The 15,281-nt window shown below is 39.4% G+C and overlaps 1 protein-coding gene across 3 annotated transcripts in view; it reads right to left on the minus strand.

Annotated features, from left to right (window-relative positions):
* Positions 1 to 15,281, minus strand: part of SATB1 (SATB homeobox 1) — a 70,771-nt gene that overhangs the window by 35,209 nt on the left and 20,281 nt on the right. For all 3 annotated transcript variants that reach the window (XM_086614480.1, XM_009986216.2, XM_086614478.1), the window contains exons 5-6: positions 11,513 to 11,624; positions 8,369 to 8,823 (exon numbers count right to left, since the gene is read on the minus strand). In XM_086614480.1, the coding sequence (XP_086470606.1) occupies positions 8,369 to 8,823; positions 11,513 to 11,624 (567 nt within the window). The remainder of the gene's footprint in view (positions 1 to 8,368; positions 8,824 to 11,512; positions 11,625 to 15,281) is intronic.

Raw genomic sequence — 15,281 nt, forward strand, 5'->3', positions numbered from 1 at the left:
AATGCACTATTCCCTCCACACAGGAATATGGCATTTTAGGTAGCAGAGAAGGGAGCCTCAATTGTACCCTTAATTATACTAAGCATGTTTGCACATGCAACATAAACTGAATCTGCCTGAGAGGTCTCTTTCCTTTTTCTGGCTTAACTTGCCATGAAATCTTTGACAGTCGACAGACAATCACAAGACGTTAAGAAAAAGTGATACAGATAGTCCAGAAGTATGGCACCGAGGTGTTTTCAGGCTTCCCAGAAAAGACACATAGCCAACCTAAAAAAATAGCTTTCCACATTTCTAGCAAATTAAACAGCTCTTTGAAAGGAAGTGACATTTCACAACTAATCTGAGACAATAAACTCGTAACATTCTTAAAGTATTGATTAACTGACTCAGGTTCATATTTTTTTATAAGACAACACTTTGTTTTGAGACTTGTATATCAGAGTTTAACAACAAGTGAGGAAACCTGCTGTTGGATGCTCCCCCTCCTTCAGCCTCCTCTTCTTCCCACCTCACCAGAACAACTCTAACCCTCACCCAGTCCATCACCTGGACTATTTATGTGAGCACCTGCTGTGCAGGTCCCATTTCCTAAGTTCATTTACCATTGCTTTCCTTTGACCACTTTCAGAGTCCAGCACTGACAGACAAGAACGAGCGCTGGGGAATGAGAGGGGAAGAGCAGAGAGGGCATTGGCAGCAGGGAGGCAGAGAAGGGCAGGCTGCAGACCACAGCACACCGCCAGCAGTTTATACAGACCACATCAGGTTTCCTACGTAATCATTTCATATCGCTTCTCAGCAATGGAGCAGGCCTGGCAGCCTGGGACACCTAATTACTCTAAAAGATGAAATATTTATGAACCTGTGAGTGCAACTGGAACTTTAATGTCAACAGGTTCTTGAAATCTCCCCCCTGACAAATTCTCCTTTTAAATACGTCAGGCACACAAAACACTCTACAGTCTTGAAGTAACAAGGTGGTGGTAAGAAAACTAACTTTTGAAAAGCAAATGTGAACTTCTTTAAAGAATAAATGCCATTGCCACACTGGGACAAGTAGAGGGTTGGTATGAGAGACTTTTATTGCTAGTGTAACAAGGGAACATGGATGTGATTTTAAAGAAATAGCACAATCCAATGTTTCTTTTCCTAAAGAACTGTCGTAAGCTATTTGGGATAATGGAGGGGTGAACGGAGGGAGGGAGGGAGGGAGGGAGGGAGGCAGGCAATAAAAAGCTAAAACTAAGAGAGGCAATCCTGCCTGAAGATATCCATTCCTAAGGGAGTACAACAGAAAGCTACGGCTCAAGCATCTGCCTCCTCTGTAGGGAAGTCTGATGCTCACAGCACCTATGGAAGATGTCTCCTCTCTCCTATTGGGAGAGCCCCTTACAAAGGTGCTGCTGCAAAGCAACTGCTCTCAGGCAGCTGTGCTTAGGCAGGGTCAGAGCCCATCCAGTACGTGCCCCGTCACTCCTCCATTTCTCAGGGGTGATGAGGACAGAGGTGTTAACCACTGTCATGAGGCCAGTGTGGTCCTCATGGCCCTGTCTGTGCCAGCACACGTACGAGAGAAATGGGATGGAAAACACAAACAGCCTTTCCAGCACTAAGCATGAAAAACTATTTGGAGGAATAATTAAAAAAACCCATAATAATCCTAGGGGATACTTTCTTACCACTATTCTTCATCCCTCCTCTTTTCTGCTATCCAGACGGAAACTACTCAGAAGGTAAATAAATGAGTTACAGACAGAAGAGGCATTTGAGTAGAGTTTAAGTTTTAAAAATTTTCTCAATGATTAGTCTAATAATAAATTTACTTATTAGAAAATATGGAAATTAAATTATTGTCTTTCTTTTTTCTTTTTTTTTTTTTTTTTACTTCTAAGTACTCAAAGCCACAGTTACTACCGTTTGTCAGGACTAGGGTTACGCAACCCATCCTCCAAGGGAGGAAGAACAATGATTTTGTGCCATTGGAGACAAGGCAAAGCTGTCTGTAGAGCACAGGATGTATGACGAAGGTGTAAACACATGTGATTTTTGACTGGTACCGTGCTGAAAACAACCGCACAAGGATTACAAAGAAGAAAGAAAAACTAAACTCAAGTGGACTGGTCATTGGCAGAAGACTCCTTACTGACAGTCAGCCCACTGTCAGCCACAGGAAATGTCCTTGAAAAATACTTTAGCCCATAATAGAAAATATTTGCTCTTATAATCCTTTGCCACATAGTGGGCAGCTAAAAAAAGCAGAAAAGACTGTTTTTCTTGTATAACTTTCCCCCCCCTCAGTGAAATAAGTAAACAAAGAAAATTGGTTTTTGTATTTTTCCTGCGCTTGTCAGTATAATCATTGCTGCAGAACACCTCTTGGTGATCAGAAATGCCATTAAGTATACATATACATGACTCTGCATGAGCTGGAAGCAGAGCAGAAGACACAGAGATGCAGAGAGAGGACAGGAGATGAGAGAGCGAGGAGAAAGCAAGGAGGAGGTGTTTGCTTCTAGGGGCTTTGAATCTAAAGGTCAGAATATGTGAGGAAATAACATGAAAAATAAGGTGTAGTATGAGGTGCAGGCAGAGTCTTACAATATAATTTGCCTGCTTCAAATATTACCTCATTGCTAACTGCTTCAATTTTCTGAGCACAAAACTTCAGCTAAAGATTGTTAGCCAAGATGTAAAACAGGAAAATCCTAGAAAGAAAATATTAGTTCTCACATCCTGCCCCATGCTGACATGCAGAGATTTACTGTTCATTTCACCAGGCTTGAACTGGTTTGGCAAGATACAGGTCTCGGTGTGATCTCCTGATATTGTTCTTCAGGTTGCATAAAGGCTAAATGCTGTTTTGCATAAACACTGTTAGGCTCAGAGTCCTCCTCACTGTTCCTTCTTTGTATTCTTTTTGCATTGGAAATGTATTTTCTTAAAATGTTACCAGGTCTCATTGAAAAAAAAAAAGTTTACATGTCATCACAAGTATGATTCATTACTAATTGCACAAAAATGTTCAATAAATATTATCAGGGCTTTCAAAAGCTAATTATGAATTCTTTAAAAATGGAGATAAACAAAAGTGTCTGCCAATATGAACAAAAACACTGACTGTCTGGCCCCCAGTTTGTCTCCTCTTTGAACATAATCACTGATTCAAATAGATTTTATCAGCCTGATAGAACTTCAAAGCTCCAGAAAGAAAAATGTAATTTGCCCAAACCTCCCCAAAACACGCAGAAGATCCCTGAACGCTATCCCTCTCCATTGCAGGGTGCTCCCATCCCATGTCCAGGTGGAAAATTATTCACAAGCTCCACCCACAAGCCTGGATCCCTGCCAAGTAAGTTATAAGCAGACACATTTATCTATGTCGCTTAGTAGCAAGAGGAGAGCTGTCATGATAGTGTAATAGCACCTTTTTACCTTTTATTCAATAGTGATATGGATAGTGTGCTTTTTCTTAAATTACACTACGAAGAATTATATGAATATAGTGGCAATTTCTGTTATACTTAAGCAGGCAAATTTCTCTCTACCACATAATTTACAGAACTCAAATTCAATAAAACATTACATGATGGTCCATTACTGTTATCAATTTTGAATAATCCATCTTCATTTTTCATTTTACTGGAAAATAAAGCGTGCCAAAGACAAAGTGGAAGAAAAAAAAAAAAGGTGCCTGAGAAGGTGGTTTGTTTAAACTTAGATTTTGTTTTAAAATTACATGGAGCCGTTTACTGCATCCAAGCGTTCTCCCTCGAAATAGCAATTACTCAGAATTAGCATGATCACAGTCCTAAATACACAGAAGTTTTCACATATGAGAAAAGGCATTATACACGAACAAATGGCAATGTATCCTGGCAGTTAATATTTTAAACAAGCATGGGGGTGAAGCAGAAAGCAGGGGGAGAGAAAAGGTATCTGCCAGAAACACCGAGAAGTACTCAAAAACCTTGAGATGAAAAACTGTCACTGGTGGGAAGAAGAAAAATTAACAATAGTCAGACATGGCAAAAGCAGCAAAAAGCACTGCCCCTCCTTTTGCAAAGACAAAGCTGAGAGGTCACCTCCGCACAGCAGCACCCAAGTTCACGCAGCAAATGTCGAGGCTGAGGGTGTCCACAGGCAGGGACGGAGATGGGCGGCTCCGAGTTGCAGTTCCAACCACAACCATGACCAACCCAATTCCACGCTCGCGCAGCGTGTACGCGTCACCCTGCCATGCACCAGGTCCAGCTACACCTTCCAGTCAAACGTCGGCTTTGCTTGGGGGAACCCAAGCTTCCCGTTTCCTGAGTCATGTTTACATTTACAAACACAGGGCAGAAATGGGAGAGGAGTTTGTTTATTTCGTTAGAGCTCCAAAGGTGGTTCAGCCGAGCAAACGCTGATGCTCCGCTCCAGCTCTCTCAAGAACAAAACAGAGCAAAGAGTCTCCCAGTGGAACTGCAAATTTTGAGGAGCAGGCTAAGCCTCTCTGCTGCCGGGAGGCTGGGGCAGAGGCTGGTGCAGGGCACAGCATTTTGGGGGGCTGCCCCGATGCATCAGCACCATCACCCCGCGGCTGCTGCGGGCCACCTGGGCCAGCGAGCTGGTCACAAATGCCATTTTCTGGCCAGTAAAGCACAGGAAAAAACTGAACTCTCTCTTTCAAGAGAGCGGAGGTGACTGCACAGTGCCCTGACATCAGCTGGAAAAAACATTATGTTTATTAATTTGGTCAAACGGCAACTGAAACATAAGCAGCTCAATTTACCAAAATTACCCTTGCAAACAGAGAGACCGGTAGGCAAATTTGGTGGCCGTGCTTGAGGTGCAACTCAGACGAGCTAGCGCAAATCCTGACTCAACAAACTTTTCCACGGTACACTACAAAGAGATGCTAACAGGATTCAATCTGTTTCTTTGCAGCCAGTGAGCTGGAATCGCAACTGCTGAAGGACAAATAAAACTTCAGACCCCACTGTGCTCTGAGGCCTTCCTAGAAGGACCACTGGCAAATTTCTCATGGGGAGAGGCACTCCACCCTCTGAAACCACTTCTGCTCCCTACAACAACTGTTCTATTGTGTCTGTATAGATGTTCATTTTCATTCAAGTTGTAGTTATCTGGGCTAGTCTTTGATTAAACTTTGCAAGGCACGTTCCTGAGAAGTACGCATTTTTGAAACTACCAATTTGAAGTTAAAGGTAGGGGGGAAGTTATCCAAGAAGATATTAAGGACATTCTCTCAATTTGCTGAGGTGCAGCTGAGGATTCTTTTCTGCCTTACAAATACATGATAATTTAAAAAAAAAAAAAAAAGACACCCTAGTTTTCAGAAATAATTTTACCAAATTCTTTTGGGCTGGGAGGAAGCAAAAATATTTCTAGTCCACATTTTTCTCCTAAATCAAAAACTGGAAATTAGGGACAAGTGTTGAACTATCACATGAAGCTGATAGAACCCCCTCTTCTCATCCAAAAACCCACAAAATTCTGTATCCATATTGCAGAGTACAAGTCTGTAAAACAAGAGGTGTCAACACCTTCAGCCCATTTAACCAAAGTCCATTTTTATTGCCAAAACATTATGCTAAATTACTCTCAGTTTATAGTTCACATCCTTCCTTAACTGTCACGCTGAAAGCAAACCTCTCCCCTCATCTGAGACCGTATCTTGACATCAGGGTTTTTTTGTGCAGAACTCCTAACTGATTTCAGTGAGATCTTCTGCCTTCTGAAACCGATGGCATGATATGGTCCCTGGACACGGCTCAAATATGCTTATGACAGTTTCAAAAATGTCAGTGGTAAGCCTGAATTAGCTTTTTATCTCAGAAAACAGTAGCTGAATTTAAACAAGCATTTTTGCTTGTTCTAGAAAAAAAAAAAAGACAAAAGATATTACATTGATATTAGAAAATAACATCTAAATATCAGCAGTTATTAAAGTGCTGCCCTAATTTTAGTTAAATGTGATGTATCCTTGAATAATCTGAGATAAATTCAGAAGTACAGCAAGCAAAACAAATTTAAATGCTTTCTTATAAGAATCACAGGTATCTCTACCTGTATTTATACTTGGACATTAGCTTTTACTGTGGGTACAACTAACAATTTTCAGGTTTGCAAAGTTAAATGTACCTACAACAAACTCCTTCAGTACCTACGACTTCAGTGGGGATTTGCTTCATATTAAAAGTATGTTGAGATACTTCTTGGCAATACTGAGGCTAATACTGCCTAGGCTCCAAGTATTCTCCCTTTCTGTTCCCTAAGTTCGCCACAATACATAACAAATATTGCAAAATATTATGTAACTAACCACAAATACTAATTTGACTAGCTAACGCGATTTGTAGGATATAGGGATAGTACTCTGCGTACTTTCAAGTAGATTTGGTTAAAAATTGACAAAGTATATTACATATCTATTTCATATCTCTTCACATGATTTGTTTTCAACGTTCATTTTGAGGTCTCCTCCCAGTTTTGGGTCACTTTGACCACATATTACCAAGCTGGTTAACCACAATGTCTGTGGAAGAATTGAACTTCAAACAAATATTTAATAACATTTGTAGTACGAAAAATATATACAGTATCTGCACTAGAAATCTGGTTCTACAGTTGCATTCGTCATATCTCAAGAGCATCTTCTTATACTGTGTCGTATAAATTCAACGTCCAGTCAGAACCAGCTGTCCTTGTATTTCAGGTAACGAATGCTGTTCATGCACCAATGATAGAGACAAAAAGCTGTACACAAAACTAGCTGACAAAAAAGGAACAAATGACTTTGGAGGGGGGAGGAAGCTGAGAGAAACCAAGCTGCTTTTAGGCAAGTCTGAGAAAGAAGTATCTCATAAACTATTTATTTTCTGAATTATTTGCTCGTTTTTTTTTCCCAGGTAAGATGGCAGTTGCAAACCGCAGCAACTTAGAGTTATTATTATTATTATTATTATTATTATTATTATTATTATTATTATTATTATTATTATTTCAATCCTTTATAGTATCAATAGTTAAAACACTAAACATTGCATTAAATGAAACTCTGTGTCACTTATTTGTAAATCTAAAAACTGACACTGCCTGAACCTGACTTACATAAGTAATCCTTGTATGAGTTCATGTATCCCATGAAATTTGAGATGAAAGACTCAGATCTTGCAAATCTCCTCTGCTATTTAGAGGAAAGACACACACAAGTTCTACAGACAATTCACTCCATGACTCTACTTACTTTTATCTAAAGGATGATGTAAGAATTTTTAAGGCAATAATAATTCAGAACAATTACAAATACAAATTCAAGCCTAGTATCAGTGCATTTGAAACAAAATTTTTATTCTCTAAGCTATGCAGGGAGAAACATCAACATTTCAAGAGAAGTCCAAATTATTATTTTATCACTATATTCTACAATGGACAAATACTTGTTCCTTAAGTTTTAAAATGTGGATTCCAAAGCAAATTTAACTACGTCTTTTTAAAATATTTCCTATTAAAAAAAAAAAATCCTATTTTATTTTCTGTTAAAACGGATTTCTAAAATTTTGAGATCTTTTTATTTGCATTGGATATACTGACATTTCTTCCATAATTTCTGCTTGATTAAACTCCATGCAACATGGCATTAAGTTAAATTCATAGAGCAGAATAAATTATAACAGGGTTAGCTTCTAAAACAGGTGTAAAAAATAACACATTTTAGTGTTACTTATCAGCTTTGCTAGGGCTAGTTTTTTCTGCATCGAAGAGCTGAAGTATATGTTCTGACGTGGACACTGGCAATCTCAGCAACTACTGGTTTTGCAACAAACTATAAAAATATATGAAAAGAGTAGATGATCAAAAAATAAAGCTTTTATTTTTTAATCTTTTCAGAAGCCTGAAAAGATGTTATTAAGACTTTCACTAGAAAATAATAAAAATAAAAGCAAACAAGAATAAAAGACTATGTCAGGTACACCTGTGAAAGAAGACCAGTTGTTCAGTGTGTGCACGTGGTCAGTACCGGTATACCTTTGCAACACATAAGGCAACCTGTTGGGTGACTTTGTGAATGGTTCTGCATAAAGACATTCATTTCCTTTCATGAAGGCCATTCATGCACCATCACATCTGAAGAGGAATCAAGGTGCTTGTAAGAACAGCGGATGTTTCCACAAACCAATCACCAAAGATTTCTGTACTGTAGCAACTTGGACACCGGTCCTGCAAGGAAGCGTGGTTCCTTCACAGGAGCTAAGTGACAAGGCAGAAATGAGGAGAGAAACTTAAAAGGTGATAATTATCAAATAGAGAGAAAGAAGGGATTAATTTTTAGATTAAAAAAAAATAAGGAAAATAGACAACTCACCTGAGTTCGGTTAAAAGCCACACGTGCAAATACTGCCTGTGAGATTCCTGCTCGTTTCAGTTCATCACGGACCCACTGGTAGATTTCGGAAGACACCTCTGTGTTTGTTGAGACCTGCTGCTCCAACGGCTTGTTCATGGATCTACTGACAGGAGGAGGGTGGTTCAAGTACTGTTGGTTTAAGGACTGCTGGGCTAGAAGTCTGTTCACTGCATACTGCTGGTTCAGCAACTGGGCCATTACCAGCTGCTGATTAACCAGCTGAGGGCTAATGGGAGTAGATACAAGTCCAGGGTGCAGGTTTGGAAGCGGGGTCCGAACTGATGGTTGACTACCATGAGAAAGCTGAACAGGGGACGGAGGCTGTTCGGCTGTGTTCCCTGGGACCGGCTGCTGACCGAAGTTGACATGGTTGGCACCTTGCTGGGATAGTTCAGAAAGGCTATCCATCTCAACTACGGTGGAAAAGAAACATTGAGAAAGCCAACGTAAGACTGAAAATCACAAACTTCACACTCCTCGTAAGACATGCTAATAAAAAGAAATACAAAACGGTGCATTCAGGTTCAAGCTTACTGTACTCTCCGGCCTCGATCAGCAGGCCCATAACATCACTGCTGGGCTATTTGCCTTCAAGATTTACCTACAAATAATGGTGTAGTGAATATATTTAAAAAAAAAAACATCCAACAAACTGCTTGTCATCATCACTGGGTCCTTGGAGAAACCAGCAGAACATCAGAGGCAAAACCGTGTGCTGGAAACCACGCATGGCAAAGGAGTAACGTTCTGAGAATTTGGCGAAGGTGCAACACAAGTGAACCGCAAGCACGCGGCCGCAGAGCGCATCCCCCCCACGATGGATGCGGGGGGCTCCGGGCACAGTAGCAAGCAACTAGAGAGGGGGCAAAGACGAGAGATGGGAAACCACTCCGTGCACTGCAGAAGATGCAGGTGAAGCGGTGAGTGCATCTGCGCAAAGGGTAAGGAGGGCTGTCACGGAAAAGCGCACCCCGAGCAGAGAGAGAGAAGCGCCCGGTGACTAGTTTTGTTCCACCCGTGGTGTCCCCTTCGCGACGCCTGCAGTTCCCAGCCACTGGAAATCTGTAACAAGCAGCGTGGGGTGTGGATTTCTAGATGCTGCATCAATTGTACGGGACTGCTAGGAACTAGTATAATTTATGTAAATTACACAGATGGGCTGCTTTATCTTGCAACCATGTATGCATGGTTTTTTTCAGTGACTTGCAACATGGTTGATTTTTTTTTCTTATATTAACTCATCTGCCTTGACACACCCTCCTTTTTAATTAACAAGACAGTTTTTTAAACTACAAGAGTGCTTCCAGCTCCCCTCTTGTGTATGATAAGACAATATAAAATAACTCTAGGCTGATGTAAAGGAGTTTCCTTTTTATCAATGTATGTAACTTTTTCGTTTTGAACAATGTCAGTTCTAGAGCTTTAGCAATGCTGGTCTGGAAATAGCTTTAAGAAAATATGCTTTATTTAAAAATCAAAACTCCAGTATCTTCACAAAAGTGTTGTAGTAGTTTTTTTCTTATACAAGTAAAGCACTTTTTTTTTAAAAAGGGCAGTGTCTGAGCTTTTTGTAGTAATTATGATCTTCAATAACAGTAATTCAGTGCAAGAACACCCTTTCCTCCACAAGGATGAGAGCTGGAAGAAGAAACTGGCACCTGGATTCCCACCCGCAGCCTTGGCTTCCCCCTCGGTCCTATCATGGTCAGAAAAATAAAACACAAACCAAACACAAAAACAAACAAACAAAAACCAACCAAACAAAACCCAAACAAACAAACAAAAAATAGAAAGCGTGTTGTTTGGCAGAGAGGTCTGGTGCCCATAGCCTGGATCAGTCCCCCAGCAGAGCACCCGCTGCTCCTCATCCATGAGGCTTTGGGGGCAGCACGGTCTCTCTCCCCAGCGTTAGGTTACACAGGAATACACACACACACACGCGCATCTTTCCTATGCACTGGCTTCATTGCCCCCGAATGAATGGATGGTGAACCTGTTTTTGCAGGTCATGTAAGGCAAATTTTCCAGGGGTGGCCCCATGCAGGAGCTCTGCAGCAATGGAGGTGGGAGAGGATGCTGCGGAAAGGTCACTCCGCCACCCAGGTGCTCTGCTGCCTCGTACATGGACCATGTGAGACCAAGTGAAGTCTTACCACCGACTGCGGTGGTCTCAGAAGGGTTCGGTGTTGCGCAGAAGGTACAACGTAGAGAGAGGAAAGAAGCTGCCTTTTTTCACTAGCAGAAAGTGGAGATCAACCCAAGTGGGCCATTCACTTGAATAGTAATTCAAGCAATTATCACAAAAGTGATGCATTGTCTTCATTACAGCCTTAAGCTATAAAAGGCAAGGAACCCGTTTTGGTAGATGAATGATTTTGCTTCAAATACTGAAAGGTAAGTCAAGCTCAAAATTCAAAACAAATTGAGGTCCCATTTCTTCATTCTCTTGAAAACTACATAGAAATTTTCTGACAAAGTGTTCAAAATTATGTTAACAGGTTTAAAAAATAGTTTTAAAAGGGACAACACAGAAAGATAAAAGGTATTACAGAATTAATATGTCCTACTGATGGATTTTTTTTCTCCAGTAATTTACTTGTGCTTACTACAACAAGCAAACAATTGTCACAGCAACTATTTGTTAAAATGAATTGAAATCAGGGTCCCAAAATTAGAGAAAGATATGAATTTATAAAATTATAGCATTCTTACTGGAAGGCAGTGATTGTTATAGAAGTCTGTTTCTTTAAATATACATTAGCCAGAGCAAGAAAAAATGCATACATTAAAAAAATCAGTCCCTCACAGTTCCAGGAACAGGTTTTTTAAACAATTATTCTGGGCGGTGGAAGATCTTTAGATTTACAGAATGACAGCTTTACATCTCTGGCAACCCAAGTCAGTTTGGCTGTTTCAATAGCAAATATTTATTTAAATGAATTCTTTCACTATATATGTACTTTCTACATCTACTCATCAAAAGCATCCTAAACTTACCATGAAGGGACCTGGCTTCTTATATGACTGTGACAGACCTCAACGTGACACATAATGGTATGTATCCACCATCACGGCAAAATTTTTTTTTTTTTTTTTGCTTACCCATCATATCTTTTGCCTTCTTGAAATGTTTATACCACCTTCCAAATTCCTGACATTTTGCTGCTGAGACATTTGCATAGTAAGTGCTGTTCACAATGGAAGAAATCATACTCTGTGTGAAAAGGGGAGAGGAAAAAAAAAATCTGTAATACAGAGCAGTACAAGTCAAAGCACAAATTATTTCAATTGTTGAAACCACTGTATTTTTAGAGTATGAGAATCATATTGCATTTTTAATCCTATTGTCCAAAGCCTTTTAAAAACTCCTTAATTGAGCATAAAAACAAACCAAGGCATACTGTAATAGGGAGCAAAAAAAGCAGATGTACTAAGGGAAGAACAAAGTTATCGACCAAGAAACATCAGGCAATGGGATAGGTTCTGGACTGAAGATGCTAATCTCAAAAGTGCATTTTGTTCGTACTATTTCTACTTTTAAATTTGATTGACCCTCCACATATCCTCACAGTTCACAGGCATACAAATCCTACACTGACTTCGAAAATGCAAGCAATGCCCCCCAAGTTACCCATGTCCATTCCCTTTGTGCCACTTATCACAAGGCAGACCCCAGAAAACTGTAGGATGAAAGTTTGTCTGAATGACTTATCAGTAAGATAAAATAAGGGGGTTTGTAGTAGAATAAATATGTATGTAATAACCTAAAATGAACCCAGACTTGCTTTTCTTAAACAGAATATTTTAAGTGACTCACAGAAACAGGCTTATGAAAAGCTCTTATTGTCATGTCTAATTCTGTAACTGGATATTAGCTGTAAAATAGACCAAAGGATGATAGAGATGATTTTTTCTCAAAGGTTCTCGAGGTATCAGATAGCTACAGTGATAAATTTACCTTCTGCTCAGTTTTGACCAATTTTAAAATAGTGGAATTCACAATGCATAAAACTTTCAGTTCCAGTAAATTCTTTTACAAAATCAATTAAGACTAAGCCTTGCAAAATGAGATAATGCTCCAACTTGAAAATTATACTCAGTGTATGATGTATGAACAACAAAATTAGCAAATGTAATTTCGATAGACTGAACTTTGCCACCCTTTAGATTTCTATGTAGAAAGTATTTACTTTTAGCTTAACTACAGGAATCGTCCAGTGTATTGAGAAAACAATGACAGTCAAGAAGACAAAGCCCTGATTATCATGTTTCTTTGCTATTCAGCATGTAACATTTAGCTATATTTGTGTTGTCGTAAAATCGATGCACAGCATCAACCCTTTGTTACACAAACTGCAATAGTCACTGGAAGAAAGTTTGGAGTAAAAATGCAATAAATATTACTATAAGTCTTCTTTCACAAGGCTAGTTCAGGTTCTGAGTAAAAGTACCTTGATTATTGATTTTAGTGAAGTTCATTATAACCATTTTCTAACATATTACTCAGTAACAAGCTATGTGTGGAGGCTCAGAACTGCTAGAGTGAGGCAACATTATTTATGCCAAATGTGGATACCCTCTACTCACAAGGCAGCTATTTTAATGTTTCTCTGAATCACCAAAATTCTTACCATTCCTTGATATTAATCTGGCATTTCTGAAATTAGCTAGAAGACTTTTGTCAGTGGTATAAAAGGGGAATGAAATCTTAATAGACTACTGCAACTCCAGTCTGCATGACCTGAACCAAGCTCAGTTGAACCCAATTTCAATTCCCAATATAATAGCAGTATCATTAATGTCTAATAGGTACAAAATTATTGTTTAATCTTTTTTACAGATTAAACCATTTTAAACATGGGCACATGACACAGAAGGTGTGATTCAAAAAGTCATTTGGATCTGAACTGGTAGATTATACGACTGCACAGCTACTGCACATGCAAAACCTGCAGATCTGCATGTGCAAAATGGGGAACTGCACATGTAACGGGCCATCATCCCATATTAGCTTGTGCATATTTTGTGGATGTCATTTAGACTTCAAGGTGTCTTTCTCTCATTTTACTTTGCCCCTTTCAGATGTCTTCTCCTGCCTAAATAACTCTAGTATGAAAACATGTATATTAATAATGATTTCAGTAAATTACCTATTATTGATGAAGGTATTTGTCTAGGATTTCCTAGTCATGCCTCCCATGTGATTTTACAAAGAAGATATGCCAATGAGATGGCAGTTTGTGACATTTGTGGCATCCCTTGCCTCTTCAGGAATGAATTTAATGCAGTTACTTTGTTTTACAACCAAATAGGGGACTGGTCTTTTAAAATAACACTGCTAGGAATTTTAGCTGCTTTGACACAATGTGAATTTTAGACTCTGATGGCTAATATTGGGGTATTACTCCAGTTCTTCAAAGTAGGTAAAAAAACAAACAAACAAACCAAAAAACCACCGCAGATATTATCAACACATTTTAAAATCAAGATTATCCTGCTTTTTCTTCGAGAACACTTCATACAAACATTCAAGTGATATTACCTACACTAAGAATCCTCATCAGGAGGAATCAATGATTTATTTACTAATTCACTGAAGGCAAAATTTTACAAGCCAGATAAAATATTACTACCTTGTTAACTCAGAAAATAACTTGACAACATTGAACTTCATTGTTTCTATGCTTTATTTATTACGTTGTCATCAAACTTGCAGTCACATCAGTGCAGAGAGATGCACTTTGTTATAGAAATTCCTGTATAACTCTTATTGCTGTAGAATTCCTGTATGTTTTAATGGTAATCTACATATACAAATGTCCACTATGCTTAGGGCCTAAAACTGAAGATTAACCCTATGAGTAGGTGATCTTCAGAGATCCATGATCTAGACTAGAGGCATACTGATTTTTTTCTTATTTCTGGGGTCACTACACGTGAGGAGCTCCCCATGTCTTGGTTTATACTTACCAATAATAAAAATTAGAATGATTGTTTATTTGAAGCACATCATATTCAGGTACTACTGTACATAGGCATTCCTTATCTGTGAGGCACAGAAGCAGACACTTTCCATGTACAACGATGACGAATGTAAATATGTCACACAAATATTCAAATGCATCACTCATAATCTGATTTCTTTTTCACACGTTTCAAAGAAAATAGATAGAAGGCAAAAAACAGTCACAGATCCCCAGTCTTAACATATCTCCTAGAAGTCTATCCTTGAAAGTAAGTTGTGAGGCTTCAAGATCCCAAATTTCCCTCTTTCCCCTCTCTCCATCCCTCCTCCCCCTCAACCACATCACTTGCAGTCCTGTTTGAGAATCGGGAGATCTCATCTGAAATGGTGCCACCTTCACAGAAATCCCACTATTCTGGAATGATACCATCTGCTACAGCCCAAGTGCTCTTTTTTTAGCCAAATAAGTTAATTATAATTAGGCATCCAACAACTGTGTGGAGGTAGGGGTAGAATTCGTTCTGAAGTTCAGCTGAGGTTCACCCAGCGTAGTTTGAACCAAATCCCATTCTCTCAGGAAGATTAAACACCAGAGATTTGAAAGCCAGACACCATCATTTCTCAAAGAAGTTGAGGAACTTCCTGGGGAAATCTCTTCAATCTCAAGCAGAACTCTTTCGATACGACCATCAGATAAAACCCGATATAACAGTAGCATCAGACACCTTTCGTATGGTGCCAGAATCTAACGCATGGTGCATCTTGCAAGACACGGGGACGACCCAAGCCTCTCATGGTGGCTGGTGGCCACGGCCACCACCACAGATGCTACAAGGGAAGCATTTCTGAGCCATTGCCTCTAACGCTGCTCTCCAACCAGGTGAACTATTGTTCGACCATTGCTAA

This window comes from Tauraco erythrolophus, chromosome 7 (genome assembly GCF_009769465.1).
Source record: "Tauraco erythrolophus isolate bTauEry1 chromosome 7, bTauEry1.pri, whole genome shotgun sequence".
In the NCBI taxonomy this organism is placed as follows: domain Eukaryota; kingdom Metazoa; phylum Chordata; class Aves; order Musophagiformes; family Musophagidae; genus Tauraco; species Tauraco erythrolophus.